General features: G+C 37.9%; 1 protein-coding gene across 1 annotated transcript in view; it reads right to left on the bottom strand.

Annotated features, from left to right (window-relative positions):
* Positions 1-17,683, bottom strand: part of LOC101340069 (bifunctional heparan sulfate N-deacetylase/N-sulfotransferase 3) — a 139,851-nt gene that overhangs the window by 73,221 nt on the left and 48,947 nt on the right. Inside the window, exon 3 of the mRNA XM_033856729.2 lies at positions 15,427-15,581. Within this exon, the coding sequence (XP_033712620.1) occupies positions 15,427-15,581 (155 nt within the window). The remainder of the gene's footprint in view (positions 1-15,426; positions 15,582-17,683) is intronic.

Genomic DNA, 17,683 nt, shown 5'->3' on the forward strand with positions numbered 1-17,683 from the left:
GAAGAATTATGGGTTATCAGTTTTTAAAAGGGTATAGGAAGAAGCAAGAATGAAATTCACCATGACAGGAACTACATTATAAAATTCAAATACCTCCAAATTTGTGAGAAATTATGCTGACAGAAAGCTCAAGGTAGTTTTAAATACCTGTAAGTGGTCAGCTATCTCTTCAGAACACTATGTAAGAAAAGGACGGTCCAGCACAGCAGAGACATTTCCCTTATTTTGGAATATTCCCAAATATTTGCAAACCATCATATACACAATTTGTGTTTTTCTTTTTAGCTTTTAACACTAAAGAAATACTGAGGTTTTTCAGTCTCATCTTTTATTTGTGTGCTGGTGCATTGTGGCACAGTGGCGGAAAACTCCCCTCCTGGAGTCAAACACAACTGGCTGTTTCACTCTTGCATTTACAACCTGTGTGGCCTTTGGAGAATGATTTATGACCCCTAAGCCTCATAAGAGGTTAAGAGGAAATTAAATAATGTAATACACGGAAAGCATTTAGTGCAGTTCCTGAAACATGATACACATTCAATGAATGTTGTTCATTATTGTCGTCATTACTGGCCTGCCTCCATTTAAAAATAAGCTTTCGTCCTACTTAGCTCAACTCTGATGTGGAAATTATGAAAATACTGGGCCACCCTTTTTTTCAGTAAAAGAAAAGGGTAGATCTGGGGATTCTCCCTTGTGAGGCTTCTGTGACTTCTATCCCACTATCCCTTCTTGGGCCTGCTTTCCTCCTGATCTAAATACCCGCAAACATGTGCCTCCGGCTTGTGAATCACTGAACATTAGCTAGTAGCTGGTCTCTTTTAAATGAGATGAAGGCAACATAAATCGGCCCCCAAATTTTCATTCAATACCAGGGAGAACACCTGAAATCTTACTGGGTAGAAAAGTTGGGGCTAAGATTGCAGGTCTGTACGTTCCGGGATGCAGACTATTATGTTTCAGAAGATTTAGTCCCAATGCTAACTTCTTTTTTTTTAATTTTTAAATTATGTTTTAATTTATTTATTTAGTTATGGCTGCATTGGGTCTTCGTTGCTGCGCGTGGGCTTTCTCTAGCTGCGGTGAGTGGGGGCTACTCTTCGTTGTGGCGTGCGGGCCTCTCATTGCGGCAGCTTCTCTTGTTGTGGACCACAGGCTCTAGGTGCGTGGGCTTCAGTAGTTGTGGCATGTGGGCTCAGTAGTTGTGGCTCATGGGCTCTAGAGCGCAGGCTCAGTAGTTGTGGCACACAGGCTTAGCTGCTCCGCGGCATGTGGGATCTTCCTGGACCAGGTATTGAACCTGCGTCCCCTGCATTGGCAGGCGGATTCTTAACCACTGCGCCACCAGGGAAGCCCTGTAATGCTAAATTTTTGACTGATTATTCTCTTCCAGATTTTTAAATTTGAAATTAAGTACATTATTATTTTGGAATTGGGGGCAAAAAGTTTAAAAGAGTAGATATTTTAGCTTAAAAAGTTAATTCTCCTTATTCTTTTTATGAATCCTTGATTGAAACTAGCATCTTAGATCTAGGAACTATGTAACCTATGTAAAAACTTTCCTAAAAAAGGAAATGGACCAAAAAGACTAGGGAATATGGCTATTTACTATAAAATGTATGTTAAATACTTAGAACACAAGTAGGATTAATTATTCTCACAATTGAACTCTCCATCTCCACCTCGCAGCTCTACCAGAAATGCTCTTTCCCCAGGGTTCCTCCATGCCACTAGATGACGTATTATCAACCAACTAGTTGCCATATCAAAAAGATAGAGGCTATTCTTGACACCTGTTTCCTCATTCTCTCCTAAATCTAGTTCATTATCATGTCCTATCAGTATACCTCTAGTATAAATCTTAAATCCATCCACTTTTCTCCAGTTCTGTCATCATCATCACCATCACCCTAATCCAATCTACCATTTTATCCCGTGGCCTTCAAGCATAGGCTCCTAACCATTCTACCCATTTCCTCTCTTGCCTGCTTCCAGTCCATTCTCTACATAGCAGCCAGAGTAATACTTAAAAGACCCGAATATGACCATGTGACTTTCTACTCAAAATCCTTCCACGGTTTCCCCTTGCACTTAAGATAAGATACAAAATTCTTAGGGTGGTCATGAGCCTTGCATGGTATGACCGTGCTTCTCTCTCTTGCCTCATTTTGCACTACCGTCCACCTTTCATTGTATTTTAGTTACATTAATCTTTTCCCAAAACTCACCAAGCGATTTCCTACCTCAGCATCTTCCCATATGTGGTTTTCCCAGACTGGAATTTCCCTACTCCAATTCTTCACTTAGATAAATTTGGCACCTCTTTTAGGTACTTTATTCTGTGATACCTTCAGAGAAGCTCCACTGACAAGTCTCAGTGTAAATGAAGTCCACATTAAGACTTCTCTTAGCAGCATTCATTTGTTTTTCATGGTACACAGCACAGTTTGTAAGTGAATATTGCTTCATATAATTGATTTTTAATGTCTCTCTTCCTCATTAAACAATAAACTCCGTGAGTTCTGGGTTCTGTCTTATTCACTGCTATATGGCCAGTGCCTTGCCAACAATAAGCAGTCAACAAATATTAGTGAACAACTGTGTGAACTGATTCTGACTACCTTCCTCTCATTCTGATGTTCACTTTCTCAATTATCTCAAACTGTCAGTTCATCTGCAGAATGGACATATGGTAACTCACAGAGAAATTTAACATCTAGATAAGTAATACTTGAAAACACTTTTGAGACTGTAGTTAAAAATGATTCAAGTGAAAAACAGACACTTATTATTATGAATTTATATTTAAATTATACTGTATAGAATTAAAAATTGCAAGATTTTCCTAAATTGTGTATTCAGATGTTTCCACATGGAGAATGTGAAGATAACACAGTTTTATCAAGCAAAGAGTGATATTTGATATTCAATAATGATATTCAAAATTTCTTAGAAAAACTTCCCCAAAACTAAAAAAAAAATTGGCATTTAGGTATTTGAGAAACACAGTAACTTCATTCCTGAAGAAATCATTGTTTTTTACTATCCTTGATAATATTTCTTTATTTAAATTCTTGCTAATTATCAAGAACGATACTTTACTTTAATATTTTTCTCTATTTCAATCTTTCTAAAGAGGACATTTTAAATTTACACTAATGACCTGAAGATTTGTTGCCTATTTCCATATTTCTCAGATTAGCAAGAATACAAACTAATGTAATAAAAAAAATGCTCAGTGATAGGAAGTCAAACAGACATTCTATACTCTACAGTAGAAAAAATCTAAAACTTCATTACCACATAATTTCAAAATACTTTTAAATGCTTTCCTATAGTACATTTGGGTTAGAATGTCCCATTTCCTCAGTATGTAGAAGTTCATGCTTTGGTTAACCATCTCATAGTATTGAGAATTTACATTTACAATTAAAAATGGGCTTGCAATAAAGTTTCCCAATGTTTATATTGGTGGTATATTTTGGAGTTGTTTCTAGAAAAAATTGCTTTTTAAAAATAGATTTTTAAAGTGCTTTTCTTAAAAGCTGTGGCTGTTTGAGGTACTATTTCACGTAGAAAATAATACATTTTCCAGATTAATAGGAGCTTGTTTGGAGTGGAATTAGAACCTTTTCACTAAAAGACACATGCATACACATACACATATGCATGTACATAACACATACACACACAGTATGTGAAGAAAACAAATTTTTTTTTTTTTTTTTTTTTTGCGGTACGCGGGCCTCTCACTGTTATGGCCTCTCCCGTTGCGGAGCACAGGCTCTGGACGTGCAAGCTCAGCGGCCATGGCTCACGGGCCCAGCCGCTCCGCGGCATGTGGGATCTTCCCGGACCAGGGCACGAACCCGTGTCCCCTGCATCGGCAAGCGGACTCTCAACCACTGCGCCACCAGGGAAGCCCAAGAAAACAAATTTATGAAACTATTCCCTTGAATTTGAGAAGCATTTAAAATCTTCTAAAGACTGTTTTCCTAAGGTAATACTCATGAGCCACACATGAATTTTATGAGAAACAGTGGGGCCTCTGGCACTTAAAGGAGTCCTATAGCAGTTGCTGTGACTCGGGAGAGGTAAGAAATGGCAGTGATGGTGACCCAATGTACCTAAAGTTACTATTTGAAGGAGTCTTACTTCCTTCTTCATCTAGGACAAAACCAGGCAAGTCAGGATTTATCTTTAGGTTAGGGAATTAGGTTTGGTACTGAATGCTAAGAGTGTAAATATTAGAATATGTTCCTGTGATAAATGGAAGTACTTCTGGCGTGGTATGAAATGAAAGATCCTGAAAGAAATAATTACCTTAGTATAAGAATCTGATTTTTCATTTTTTTCAACTGTGAAATAAAGGGGCTGTACAAGTAGTCACTAAGATTCAGATTTAAAATCCTGTGTTTCTTTGACATAATCTTTGTGCTTTTAGAAGCAGTCATATTTGGATGCTAAATATAAATGCACTATTTTTAATCCATGATCCAATCTTAAAGTAACATGTGTACTTTTCTTCCTACATATTTAAGTAAGTGATAATGCTCTAAAATGTGATAGGCATATTTACATAAATTTGGTTAATATTTATAGAACTGGCCCCTAGATTTCTTTCTAGTTTTTTTTTTAAACAGGGTGCTCTTTAATTCATAATATAAATTCTGTTTGCCAGCTGGTATGTGAAAAATCTGCAGTGATGATCATGTTGTTTTTAATAGATTTGGTATAAGAGTTTAAAATCATCCTCTGTTGGCAGCTGTTGTATAATTAAAAAGCTGGCTGGTCTTCATCATCTCTGGTTGCTGGGAGGTAAGCCCTAAATCCTTTGAATTTTCTAAGTTATAAGAATGTCTTGTTATTCATGGTGGGTCCCTGAGACCAAAGATCTGAGTTTATGTTAACAAAATGACTCAGTTCAGAGTTTGGCCATGCCAGAAAGACCAACCATTCAATTAGAGAGTTGGGGCTTTGAGCTAGTTTACATCAGCCTGACCTCTAGGCAGGGGAGGAGAGTTGGAGATTGAGTTCAATCATGCAGTCAGTCAGTCATCATGTCTATGAAATGAAACTCCAATAAAAACACTGAACGTCAAGGCTGAGGCAAGCTTCCCTAGTTAGTGATATTCCTATGAGTCCAGAAGCCCCAGGAAGGTGATATTCTTTGTCTCACGGTTTGGATTTTAAAAAAACATGGCTACAGTAACAAAAAGTACAGAAGTCTTTGGATAAAGGTGTTAATAATGAGATCTTGTGAAACAGAATGTCATTACAGTAACTCATAAAACAGAAGTATGATCTCGTCACTCTGAAGCCAATCAGATCTGGAGAAGAGTCTGTAGTGTTTGATTAACTATATAGTGAGAAAAGAATCTTATTTTTCCCATATTCAAAGAGATTCCGGGAGGGAGGGATGGATTGGGAGTTTGGGATTAGCAGATGCGGACTATTATACATAGGATGGATAAACAACAAGGTCCTATTTTATAGCACAGGGAACTATATTCAATATCCTGTGATAAACCATAATGGAAAAGAATATGAAAAAGAATATATATGTGTATAACTGAATCACTTTGCTGTACAGCAGAAATTAACACATTTTAAATCAACTATACTTCAATGAAAGTTTTTAAAAATGTAAAACAAAGTCAGACCCATGACAATAAATGATCAATATCTATCAGGGAATCTTGGGGATAGGGAACAGTTTAGTATCGTGGCGGAAGCACAAATTTAGAAGTCCTGGGCTCAGTCTCAGTGATGCCCTTATTAGTTGTAGAACCTTGGGCAGGTTATACAACTTCACCAAACCTCAATTTCTTTATTTTCCAAGTAGCGGTAATAAAACAAATTATCTTACTGAGATGTAGAGAATGAAAGATATAAGCAACATTATAGGTCAAGTGCAATTTAATTTCCTTTCATCTTATTAATATTATTCTGTTATTGAAACAACAAGTAAAACACGGGAACAGAGGTAAACTAAGAATCCTTCTACCATCATTTCCAGCCCCTGCCAAAACTCAGGACTCTTATTTAATAGAAGAGATCCCTTAAAAGAAGACACACGGGACTTCCCTGGTGGCACTGTGGTTAAGAATCTGCCTGCCAATGCAGGGGACACGGGTTCGAGCCCTGCTCCAGGAAGATCCCACATGCCGGGGAGCAACTAAGCCCGTGCACCACAACTACTGAGCCTGCGCTCTAGAGCCCATGAGCCACAACTACTGAGCCCACGTGCCACAGCTACTGAAGCCCGTGTGCCTAGAGCCTGTGCTCTGCAATAAGAGAAGCCACCGCAATGATAAGCCCCTTGCACCACAATGAAGAGTAGCCCTCTCTTGCTGCAGCTAGAGAAAGCCCGTGCGCAGCAATGAAGACCCAACACAGCCAAAACTAACTAACTAACTAAATAAATAAATAAAAAGAAGATACACTCTCATTATCAGCCTTATCTAAAAAAAGTTTTACCAAACAGTATACATTTCTTCAGGAAAAAGTAATTGATATTATGTATAAAGTAGGAGCTATAAATATCCTTGGTGAGTCCTTTCCCCTTCATAGACAAGTTCATTTGTATCATTTTTTTTTTTGCAAATGAAACAACAAAGGATTAATCTCCAAAATATCATTTTTTAATAGACTCCTCATATAAGCGATATCATACAATATTTCTCTTTGTCTGACTTACTTCACTCAGTATGACAATCTCTAGGTCCCCAAACTTATGGTTATGGGGTGGGGGTGGAGGGGGAGAAGGGATGGTTAGGGAGTTTGGGATTGACATGTACACACTGCTGTATTTAAACTGGATGACTAACAGGGACCTACTGTATAGCACAGGGAACTCTGCTCAATATTATGGAACAACCTGAATGGGAAAAAATTTGAAAAAGAATTAAAAAATCCTTGGTGAGGGCTCCCCTGGTGGCACAGTGGTTGAGAGTCCGCCTGCCGATGCAGGGGACACGGGTTCGTGCCCCGGTCCGGGAAGATCCCACATGCCGCGGAGCAGCTGGGCCCGTGAGCCATGGCCGCTGAGCCTGTGCGTCCGGAGCCTGTGCTCCGCAACGGGAGAGGCCACAGCAGTGAGAGGCCCGCATACGGCAAAAAAAAAAAAAAAAAAAAAAAAAAAATCCTTGGTGACCATAAATTTGATAAGGCCATAACAATGACATCAGCAAAAGCCCTTTCTTGACACTACATCTTCCCCTTCAAGTACTACCCCTAGTTAATAGCTGAATTATTTGAAGAACTTTAATGAAATTTAGTAAGCCAAATGCATTAAGAAATTTCAGAAACACGTGTAAAAGCATCAAATTACTATGTTGTGTAACAGGAACTAAAATGGTGTTGTAGGTCAGTTATATTTCAAAAACAAACAAACTCATAGAAAAAGAGATCAGATTTGTAGTTACCAGATGTAGGGGATGGGCAGGAAACTAGTTAAAAGGTACAAACTTCCAGTTACAAGCTAAAGGAAGTACTAGGTATATAATACACGACATGATAAATATATAATGAAAGTTATTGAGACAATAAATCCTAGCAGTTCTCATCCCAAGGAAAAACATATTTTTTCTATTTCTTTAATTTTGCATCTATATGAGATGATGGATGTTAGCTCGCTGTGGTAATCATTTCATGATGTATGTAAGTCAGATCATTATGCTGCACACCTTAAACTTACACAGTGCTATGTATCAATTATATCTCAATAAAACTGGAAGAAAAAAAAAGAAGTTCCAGAAACGAAAGTTAAGCTAATAATTCAGTACCAAGACAGAAAAAGGTTTACAAAAGGTATGTATACTCAGCTTTAACCTTCATTTTAACTTGTAACCTCGCAGAAAGAATTATTTCGGGGAGAGTGACAGATTTTCTTCTAGTCCTCGCTAATAATTATGCAGTTTATTTCAAGTTAGTTTCATTTAACAGAGCATGCTGTTTTCCTCTCTTAGAGTTCCCTTCAAATTTTTTAATTATCCTCATCTTTGTTGAGTGTCTCATAACTAAACACATCTCTAAAGGGTGTGCTTTTTTAAGAATACTCAAAAGAATTATGTAAACACTTGTACTTTGCACAGGCCAGGTTGATTTTTTTGAATTGCTAAAATTTCTTCAAGTAAACACATGAAGGAGTTTGTAGAAATGTAACAAATGAATCTATGAAGCTTTATTTTTTTATGCTGTAGCAAAATAACTGAAAATGAAATTATCTAGAGACATAGTGGAGGAATTGAAGGGTTTAGTCTAATCCAGCTTTCTCAGATTTTGAAGCCATGAGTTTAACATGGACCTTTGGGCTCCTTGAGAGGTAATAAACCTATAAAAAATTTGGACACAGGCTCAAATTCCCAAAGTATTTGCAAACACATTTAATCTTTCTGAAAATATATAAAAGGGTGATTAGACTAGGAGTCTTTAAGTCTGCATGGTATTAATGTTAACTGAAGTAATATTACTGACAGAATAGAGAAGTTGATGTTGATCTTTGCTTGTTATCACTATTACATACCCTCTGGTATTTATAATAGCCGTCAGGACAGTGATGTTGCACCATATTTGTGTGATGGTTGCACAAACACAAGAAATGACATGAATCATATAAACAGCGACTGAAAAGAAAAACATTGTAAAAGCCAGATTTTAATGTTCTGAATTTGTTTAAAAAATATAACTCTTCAGGAAGTAATATTCTGGTTGTGAGGTTTTTGTGACAGCAATCAATAGCAGTATCAGTGGCATGGCAACTTTCAATTACCCAAACCACGTTGGTTATGGGGGCTTTGGAACCTGACAGACCTGGGATCAAATCCTTTCTCCAGCTTTCACTGGCAAGGTGATTTTAAGAAAATGACATAAGCTCTCTGAGCCTCACTTTTTGCATTTTAAATATGGGAATAACTAGGCTCACAGGTGGTTGTGAGGATTAATTGAGGATAGATGCGTGGAAAGCACTAAGCACAATGTCCGGTAGATATCTGGAGTTCTCTTCCTACATTTCCTCTGGAGAGTCAAGACTCTCTCACTGAAATGCAAGGTTCTGTTTCATGTAGGGAAAACAGGATAACAGGATTTCAAGTTTCACAGTTTTCCCTGATCTGAGCATAAACTAAAGGAAAAGAATGCGGAATTGGGGAGACTAGTTTGCATGCTGCTGCAATGATCCAGGTGTGGGATAAAAAATTTGGAAGTGGAGTGGGGATGGAAAGTTTTGAAATGGAGTAGGATATGGTACAAAAGGAAGAATTCACAGAAACTACTGAATGATCGGGAACTTGGAGTGGAAGATACGAAAAAGCCAAAGCAGACACAAAGCAGTTGTGAGGATTTTACTTTCATTGATTGATTAATCATCTTCAGGGGTAACATTCAAAATATTTACCAGCCAGCATGCCATCCACTGATCAGTCAAGACCTGTTGCCAGCTGTAGAGCTGGAGCTGGATGTTGGAGACCACGAGCCAGGCCCCTTCAGTTGGGAGGTTTGCGACATGCACCGGGAGGTTCTGAGGTGGTACTGGGGGTATTGACGCTTTTCAATATTGTAATAACTGGCATTGACACACCAGTACTTTTCAGTTTAATATTAACCCTGATAATATACCCCTTAGTGTTCTCTTCTATTTCTTGCCCTCTCCAAGTTCCTTCAGATATTCTTTTTGTGAAGTAAATTATATACTTCACCATATTGGCCATCCTGCTCTGAACAATGGCTAGTGTCTTTCTTAACTGTGCAGTTTGCATTAGTCCAGAAGTGGTCTAGCAGCTCAGACTAGACTTTGTGCATCCTGAGTTGAGCTCTATTTCTATTAGGAACATTAGAATTATACTTTGTTTTCAGTATCAATAAAATGAAAATCTAATGTCCCTTTTTTATAAAGTGCTTCTCTGAAGTAAAAATGATAACATTCATTCATTCTCTAGCTGGCAAGCAAACTAATCAAAGGATTATTATATATTCCTTAAGCCAGCAAGTCTTTCAATATATTTTAAATTATATTTGATACTATAATCTTTATTTCCATTTTAGAAAAGTTAATGTGCTCACTCACCTAAAGAGCTGCATAACTGATACTAGACATTTCAGCTAATGCAAATTAGTGGGTTCTGCTGAACTTCGAAAAGAGGGGGGAAAAGGACACTGTTTGAAAGAATAATGATAATACAATCAAAAAGTACAATCCTGGGCAAGATTTTATGTTTTCAGGATCGGGAACATTGTTTCACTACTACCAATTTTAATGGTATTGTCTGTAAACAGTGCTAAGTATCATTGCTATTGGCAATGAGTTCTATGATAAAATTTCTACTAATTATTTTATCTCTAAAAATTAAACTACCATAATTCACTAAAATGTAAATCCAGTTCTCCAACTGAGAGTATATATACTGATGATATTTTTTGAGGTTTAAATGCAATAAGTTACTTTATTTTTCCAATGGAATTTAAAAAACTGTATAATAGATATTTCTACTGTGTTGTAGGTCAATAATTAACATTACAATCTTTGCCTCAAAAATGGTACCTTTCAAAAAAATCCCGTTGAAATTTCATTTTAATTAGCCCATATTTGATAACTAAAAATATTTTTCTAATCAACCTCTAAAGCTGTATTTCCTGATGGCTGTAATCATCAAATGCAAGTTTGCTTAAAGGATTTGTTTGACCTTCCACAGTAAGCAATTAGACAGAGCTTTCAAAGTAAATTAAAACAGACATTAAATTCCCTTGTGAGACAGAAGTTTCCACATTGTGCAAAAGGATTAATAGGTCAGATGTGTTTGCTAAAACTCAATGAAAATAGCAGGTGTTTGGCTGTAGATGGTGATAGAGAAGGCCCAACTAAAGAGTCTTACATCAGAGTCTCAGATCCTCTGAGCTGGAAAAGTATTTAAGTGTCCTCTAATTCAATCACTCATGTGAATATTACATTTTATCTGTGGCCTCTAGTCTTGTGTGAACACCCAGTTGCTTCTTTGTATGTCTTTCAGTTCCTTCATTGGGAAACACGCATGCTCATCTTTAAATTTAGAGCTTCCGAGCTGGTGGAAAAAAGCAGAACGTGACCCAATTTAGAAATGCAATATCAGCACAATACTGCTGGTTCTTAGATCTAGTGAGACGAGAGTTGAGGCAGAATTCCTCCAAAATAGTTTCTTTGAATAAGAGTAGACTCTATATCCATACATGATAAATGATAGTCATGTGGAAAGTTCCTCAGATTCAGTTGTTTGTCTCCCTTCCCAACATTGTAGAACCTCTGCCTACTGTAGGGAACCTTTGGGAACCTAAGGGAAAAGTTGCCCTATTAGTTCCACCTCTAGCGCTCAATTCCTCTTATGTTAGCAGAATTACCAGATACTCCCTTGGATTACCAGGCAAAAGAGAAATCTAGACTTACATGTGTGAATTGGTTTGGGAGTCTAGTGAGGGAACTTGGAGATCACAATTTATGCAATTTTAGAAAACCAGGATTTCTCGGGTTTTCTGTTTGTTTCGGCTGCGCCACGTGCCCTGTGGGATCTTAATTCCCCCGACTAGGGATGGAACCCGCACCCCCTGCAGTGGAAGCATGGAGTCTTAACCACTGGACCTCCAGGGAAGTCCCCAGGATTTCTGGTTTTAAATTCTACGACTAGTGAGCTTTATCATCATGAGTGCGTCACTGTATTTCTCTGACTTTTCAGTTTTCTTCTCTATAGTGTGAGAATAAATATACTTACAATTCAGGGTTGCTGTAAGAATTAAAGGAAATAATACAGAATATATAAAAAAAGAAAATAAAACACTTGAACTTTTCTTATTACATCTTTAAATTTAGCAGCAAAGCAGCTTCGTAACCCTAACGCCTTAGTGGGAAGTAAAAGAGTTAACACGCATTAGAAAATGTGTAGAATTCACACGAACCAAATGTCTTTCCAATACAAAATAAGCTTTTTTTTTTTTTTTTTTTTTTTTTGCGGTACGCGGGCCTCTCACTGTTGTGGCCTCTCCCGTTGCGGAGCACAGGCTCCGGATGCGCAGGCTCAGCAGCCATGGCTCACGGGCCCAGCCGCTCTGCGGCATGTGGGATCTTCCCGGACTGGGGCATGAACCCGTGTCCCCTGCATCGGCAGGCGGACTCCGGCAGGCGGACTCTCAACCACTGCGCCACCAGGGAAGCCCCAAAATAAGCTTTTAAACTTGAGGATTTTTGTCCCTTTTACCTGTCACTCTAAACACCTCAGGAACCTAGGTAAAAACTGAAGATGGCAGTTTTATGATACTGAATAGAATGATAATAAAAACACCAGCTGTTATCTACTGAATGTGTGTTATGTACTAATCACTGTTCCCAAATGCTTCTGTTCTCTTTCACGTTGTTATGGCTGGGGAGGGACTGACCCTGGATTCAACCTCTTTTCATGTGTGTCCTCTCCTGACAAAAAAGCAGACCAGTTCTGTATTTGATTAAACTTTTATGAGTGTTCTCTACTGCCTCAAGGACCATAATTTGGGTTGTCAACCAGAAGCTAGGAATGACATTTTTAAGAACTATCCTCTGCTTGGCACTTGAGGTTAAGAATGACTAAATTTCAATTTTGAATTATTCTTTCAATTCATGATGCTCTGTAGTTGAGAATTCCAAAAAATGTATAACTCCTGTGCATCGGTTCTTACTGTATGTACTTTCAAGTATTTATGTTTGTTAGGTATAACCATAATATTGGCATGCATTGATTCATTCATCCAAGTCATAACAGAATACCATTATTTTAGATAATGTTCTATTTTCAGGAGAATATAACAGTGAATGTCATGTCTTTCATCAAATCTGCCTTGATAAACTGTTTCTTTGAAGGCTACCTAAACAACAATAACAACAAACCTAAAAGTATTCCTCCTCACTTCTTAGTTTATCTTTTATTGGTACGTTTCTTCTTTTACAAATTCCTCTCTTTCTCCACAGATTTAAAAATAAACTACAAAGTAATTTTCTTCTCCACATCCTCTCTTGCTGATTAATGTTGCTAATATTGGCAGTCTTTTAGACTTCTGAAGATCATAGAATTAATGTTTGCTGCATTGAGGGGATTTTTAGTGCTCTGTATTACAAACTGTGGCAATGTTTACCCACTTTTACATGCTGTTTACTATTCCTGTTTATACTTTTGGTGAAAAAATACTGGCTCTCCATCTCACAGGAGTTTGCAAATACTGTCAAAATATATACATAATATTAGCATGTAGGACACTATTCTTGCTTTCTTGACAAAATATCAATGCCTGGCAAAGGTATACTTGAGGCTGTCTATTTGGGGGAATAGACTGAAGTTAAAAGGTAAGTATGAGCTCCTGATACTACCCATAAGTATTTGGTCTTCTATATCCTCATGGGAAAAGCAATATACTTTATAAATTCTAACCTTTTCTTGTACAAATTTGAGTAAGGTATCATGTGTTTCAACTAAAACATCTTGGGGCTTTAGAAGTTTATATAGAATACATTCCATGATAAGTGGGCAAGTGGGCATCAGTACTTTCTTAAATTCTGATTAGCCAAAAGAACTAATAGTTAACATGGCTGGGTGGCCAGCCAAGGGAGATGTAACACGTGCTCGTTTCCACAGAGTAGAGCCACAATCTCTCTATGCCATTTTAGAGTATAAATATGTTAAGGGCAGGTATGTATGGAATTAGTATATCTTCAGGGTTTAGGAACTATAACATTAGGAAAGGCATATATGTGTAGGAAATCTCAAAATTGAGCAGATTATACTTCAAATCAGTCATTTCTAGTTTTGGGGTCAGGACTTCAAATCTCTAGAGAAACATTTTCTGTCTGTCAATGGAGTGGTTATATTTTAGAATTTTCCAACTCATATCCAAATTAAGCAGTGTAGTGTATTTTAATTATTTTGCACCCTAGGTTTAGGCTACATTTAGTAGAATTTACCTAGAAACATGATTTGATGGTTTTAGATTTATTAACAACATAATCTGTGAACATTGTAATGTAAGTTTTGGGGTTTGCAGATAAGAGAAATGCTGTAATAAATAAAGATATATTACACTTCACTTGCTTTTTGAGTGGTAATTTCTGCTGCCTTGATCATTTATACTACGCATACTCATGGAGTACGTTTATGAGCTAGGAACTGTGATAGACAGAAGATAGTTCCTGCCCCCAAAGTACTCCCTGCCCGGGGAGGGAGAATGCTGGATAAATAAACAATTACTTGTCTGGACTCCCTCCACATGTTTGTGTGCCCATTAGAATAATTCATAGAAACAAAGATAAAATATCCTCCCCACCCCAAACATAAGCCTTATTGGCTTGTTAATCACTCTATACCGTCTCCGCTCATCACAAGCACATTTTACAATGTACTGTATGTATTAGAGCTTTTACTGTAAATTCCCCTGTCCAGAATCAGAATCCCTATAGTATAAAACAGTGTATCCTGCTCAGTCAAGTGAATGTTCCATCCTATGTTATAGGTATGTGATGTCTCTGAAATAGTTTTCTTCCCAATTCTGTTGCCTTTCTGGATCGACTCTTCATTACCTCATACCCACAATATGGTCTCCTAGCTGGTGTTTTCCCTCAGCCTCATTTAACTACAAATTCTCCCTGATGCTTAAATCTTATTCTTATTTCAGAGTGTACCTAAACTCCTATTTGCACAACATTTCCCTGGGCACTCCCAGTGACACTTACTTCTCTGAACTGTAGGTTTTATGTCTACACGGTTTGGTACTAGGTCCTGGAATATCTCATTTTATGGAGCCTTTTTTAAAAGATTGAACTATAGTTGATTTACAATGTTGTGTTAGTTTGTGGTGTACAGCAAAGTGATTCAATTATACATATATATACACATATTATTTTTCATATTCTTTTCTGTTATGGTTAATTACAGGATATTGAATATAGTTCCCTGTGTTATACGGTAAAACCTTGTTGTTTATCTATTTTATATATAGTAGTTTGTATCTGCTAATCCCAAACTCCTACTTTATCCCTCCCCCATCCCCTTTGGTAACCATAAGTTTGCTTTCTATGTGGAGACTTGTTTTATGTGTATATTTTTCTTTTGCAGTGCAGCAGGAAGCTCCTTCTGGATGGGAACCATCTTTTATGAGCTCTGACCATAATGTCATGCAACTGAGTCCTGTGAGTGTCTTGTGAAGTTCCTTTTAAAGTAGACCCCTCAAAGCATTAAGCATAGTGATAAGCACCCAATACAAAGTCAAAAGTCACATACTGAAAGGATGCACTACCAAATTGTTCTAATGATCACATAGAAAAGCCTGCTTAAAAAGTGCCAATATGCCAAAAACCTCTAAGACATTCTCAGTATAAAAAGCTGGTCATTTCTGTAGTCAGTGCACATTAGTTCAATGTAGTGTTCAAAGTGAGTTACTTACTAAGGCAAATTTTTTGTTAAGAATCATCTGCTCCACCAAAGATGACTCATTATGGAAGAGGTGGGGCTGCATGTGGCTCCACATATGTGGAAACCACCAGAACTCATCCACAGACCTCAAAAGACGGTCATCCCCTTCATCTTCCTCTTCAGTTCCTTGGGTGGGGGCGGGGGAGAGGAGAAAGATTATTCAATTAATTTTAGTTATACTGATTGCCTGTTTATCTGTATATCTATCTGTCCATCCACCCATCCGTCCGTGCATCTAATTATGTAATCGTATATATATATTTAGAAGGTACCATTTATAGTATCTTAGATACATATAAGAATTGGAACATGAAATGTAACAAAGGAAAATCTGTTACTTGGGGAAAAACCAGAGACTGTGATACAACTCTTTTTAAAGTTTTAAAACATGAGACATGGATATAAAATCACTGCAAGATGGAAGTACACAACCATTCCAAAGAACTTTAGAACTTCTAACGTTTAGGATATTTATATAATTTGCAGTTTGGAGAGAATGGGGGATAAGTCGGGAATGTAGTCAAGGGAATACGAGTGAGGAAATGTGCAGCAGAGCTCTAATGGTTGATCATTAGACATGAGTTGTGACACAACAATTGCAACAAAATAATTCCATAATTTATTTGGGTTACTCCTTAAGTCTGAGAAGAAGGTACTCAGTACATATTTAGTGAAAACTAAGGCATAAAAAGGAGAAAAAAGGGAAATGTAGGAATTATTATTGAGAAAATGAGAGAAAACTGAAGGAAAGAGAAAGCAAAGACAGTGATAGAAAGAAGGTGAGAAGTGGTGAAGTCACTGTAAAACAATCCAAGTACCACCCCGCTCCTTGGTGCTACTTATATTCCTCATGTCTGCCCTTTCTCTCAAGTTCTTGGAAGCAAACTTTCCATCAAGAGACCTGTGTTTCCTTGAGAGTCAGCTTTGTTGTTGTTGCTCTGATTTTTCGTATTTGAGCTTGTTTTAATTCCTCCATTTTCCACGACGTGCAGTTTAGCTGAGTGTGAGAAATCACACAGTTCTCTAACTTATGTGAGGGGGTAGGAGTCTCTTTTTGTATTTCCCCAGGCAGAGTTTCTTTAATAAAGCATGAAATGAGAGCAGTGTAAGGTACCTGTCCTGGCATATCATAAAATGATATTAATCATCACAAAATGATGCAGCCACACTTTAATTTCAGCCACAACACTGGATCCAGTAAGGTCCTAGAACAGGGGTTTCTTCAAATGATGTCCCTTCTTTGTGGAGAAAAAAAACCTCCTCTCATATTTTCAATAGCAGTTCTCATGTGACTGGTTCTGATAGGGCGCTAGGGGCTAAAGATGGAGGATCGACTGCTTCCCCGGCTCAGCCAACTGAGCCGGTGCTTGTTACCACTCTTCTTTCATTTAATTTTCCAAGAGAAGGAAGGCAGAGCCTATTGATAGGAGAAGAATCAGATCCTATGATTTACTGTGCAGTGAAGGAGACCAAAGATAAAGGTGTAGTATGAGGCTGTTAAGGCTGCTCCACTGTACGCAGGAAGAACAGAATCAGTGACATAGACTGAGTGGAAGAAAATAATCTCTCGACACGGAAAGTCTTCAGTTTCACTTTCATACACTTAAGTAGCAAAACTCTGCTGATATGAAGGAACTTTTTCTCTCTCTGTAAAGGGCATCTTTAACTTGAATCTGTTTTATTTCCCTTATTTTTTCCTCTTCATCATACACTCATGTTACCACAGTATAGTTGAACAAGTATAGCCTTTTGAGTCAGAAATTTTTAGTTTATTTATAGTTTCCAACAGTGTGATTGTGGGCAAGTCACATAACCCCTTTACTATTGGTATTCATGTAGGCAAAACATACGGATAGCAATACCTATTTTATTCTATTTGGGAGGAAGTGTCTATACAGTCCTGGCACATACTGGGTAACCTAAAATGCCCATGTCTTTCCCTCCTGTATTTCTTGCTCCTGTTCTTCTACATGTCTCTGTGAGGTTTTTTTTTTTTTTTCACTATAATACTGTATGGGGGGGGGGGCACTGACATGAGTGTTATGTGGCAGAGGGGACACTGTATTTAAGAATGTAAGAACGGGGCTTCCCTGGTGGCGCAGCGGTTGAGAGTCCGCCTGCCGATGCAGGGGACACGGGTTCGTGCCCCGGTCCGGGAAGATCCCACATGCCGCGGAGCGGCTGGGCCCGTGAGCCATGGCCGCTGAGCCTGCGCGTCCGGAGCCTGT

Source organism: Tursiops truncatus, chromosome 5 (assembly GCF_011762595.2).
Source record: "Tursiops truncatus isolate mTurTru1 chromosome 5, mTurTru1.mat.Y, whole genome shotgun sequence".
NCBI classification, from domain to species: Eukaryota; Metazoa; Chordata; class Mammalia; order Artiodactyla; family Delphinidae; genus Tursiops; species Tursiops truncatus.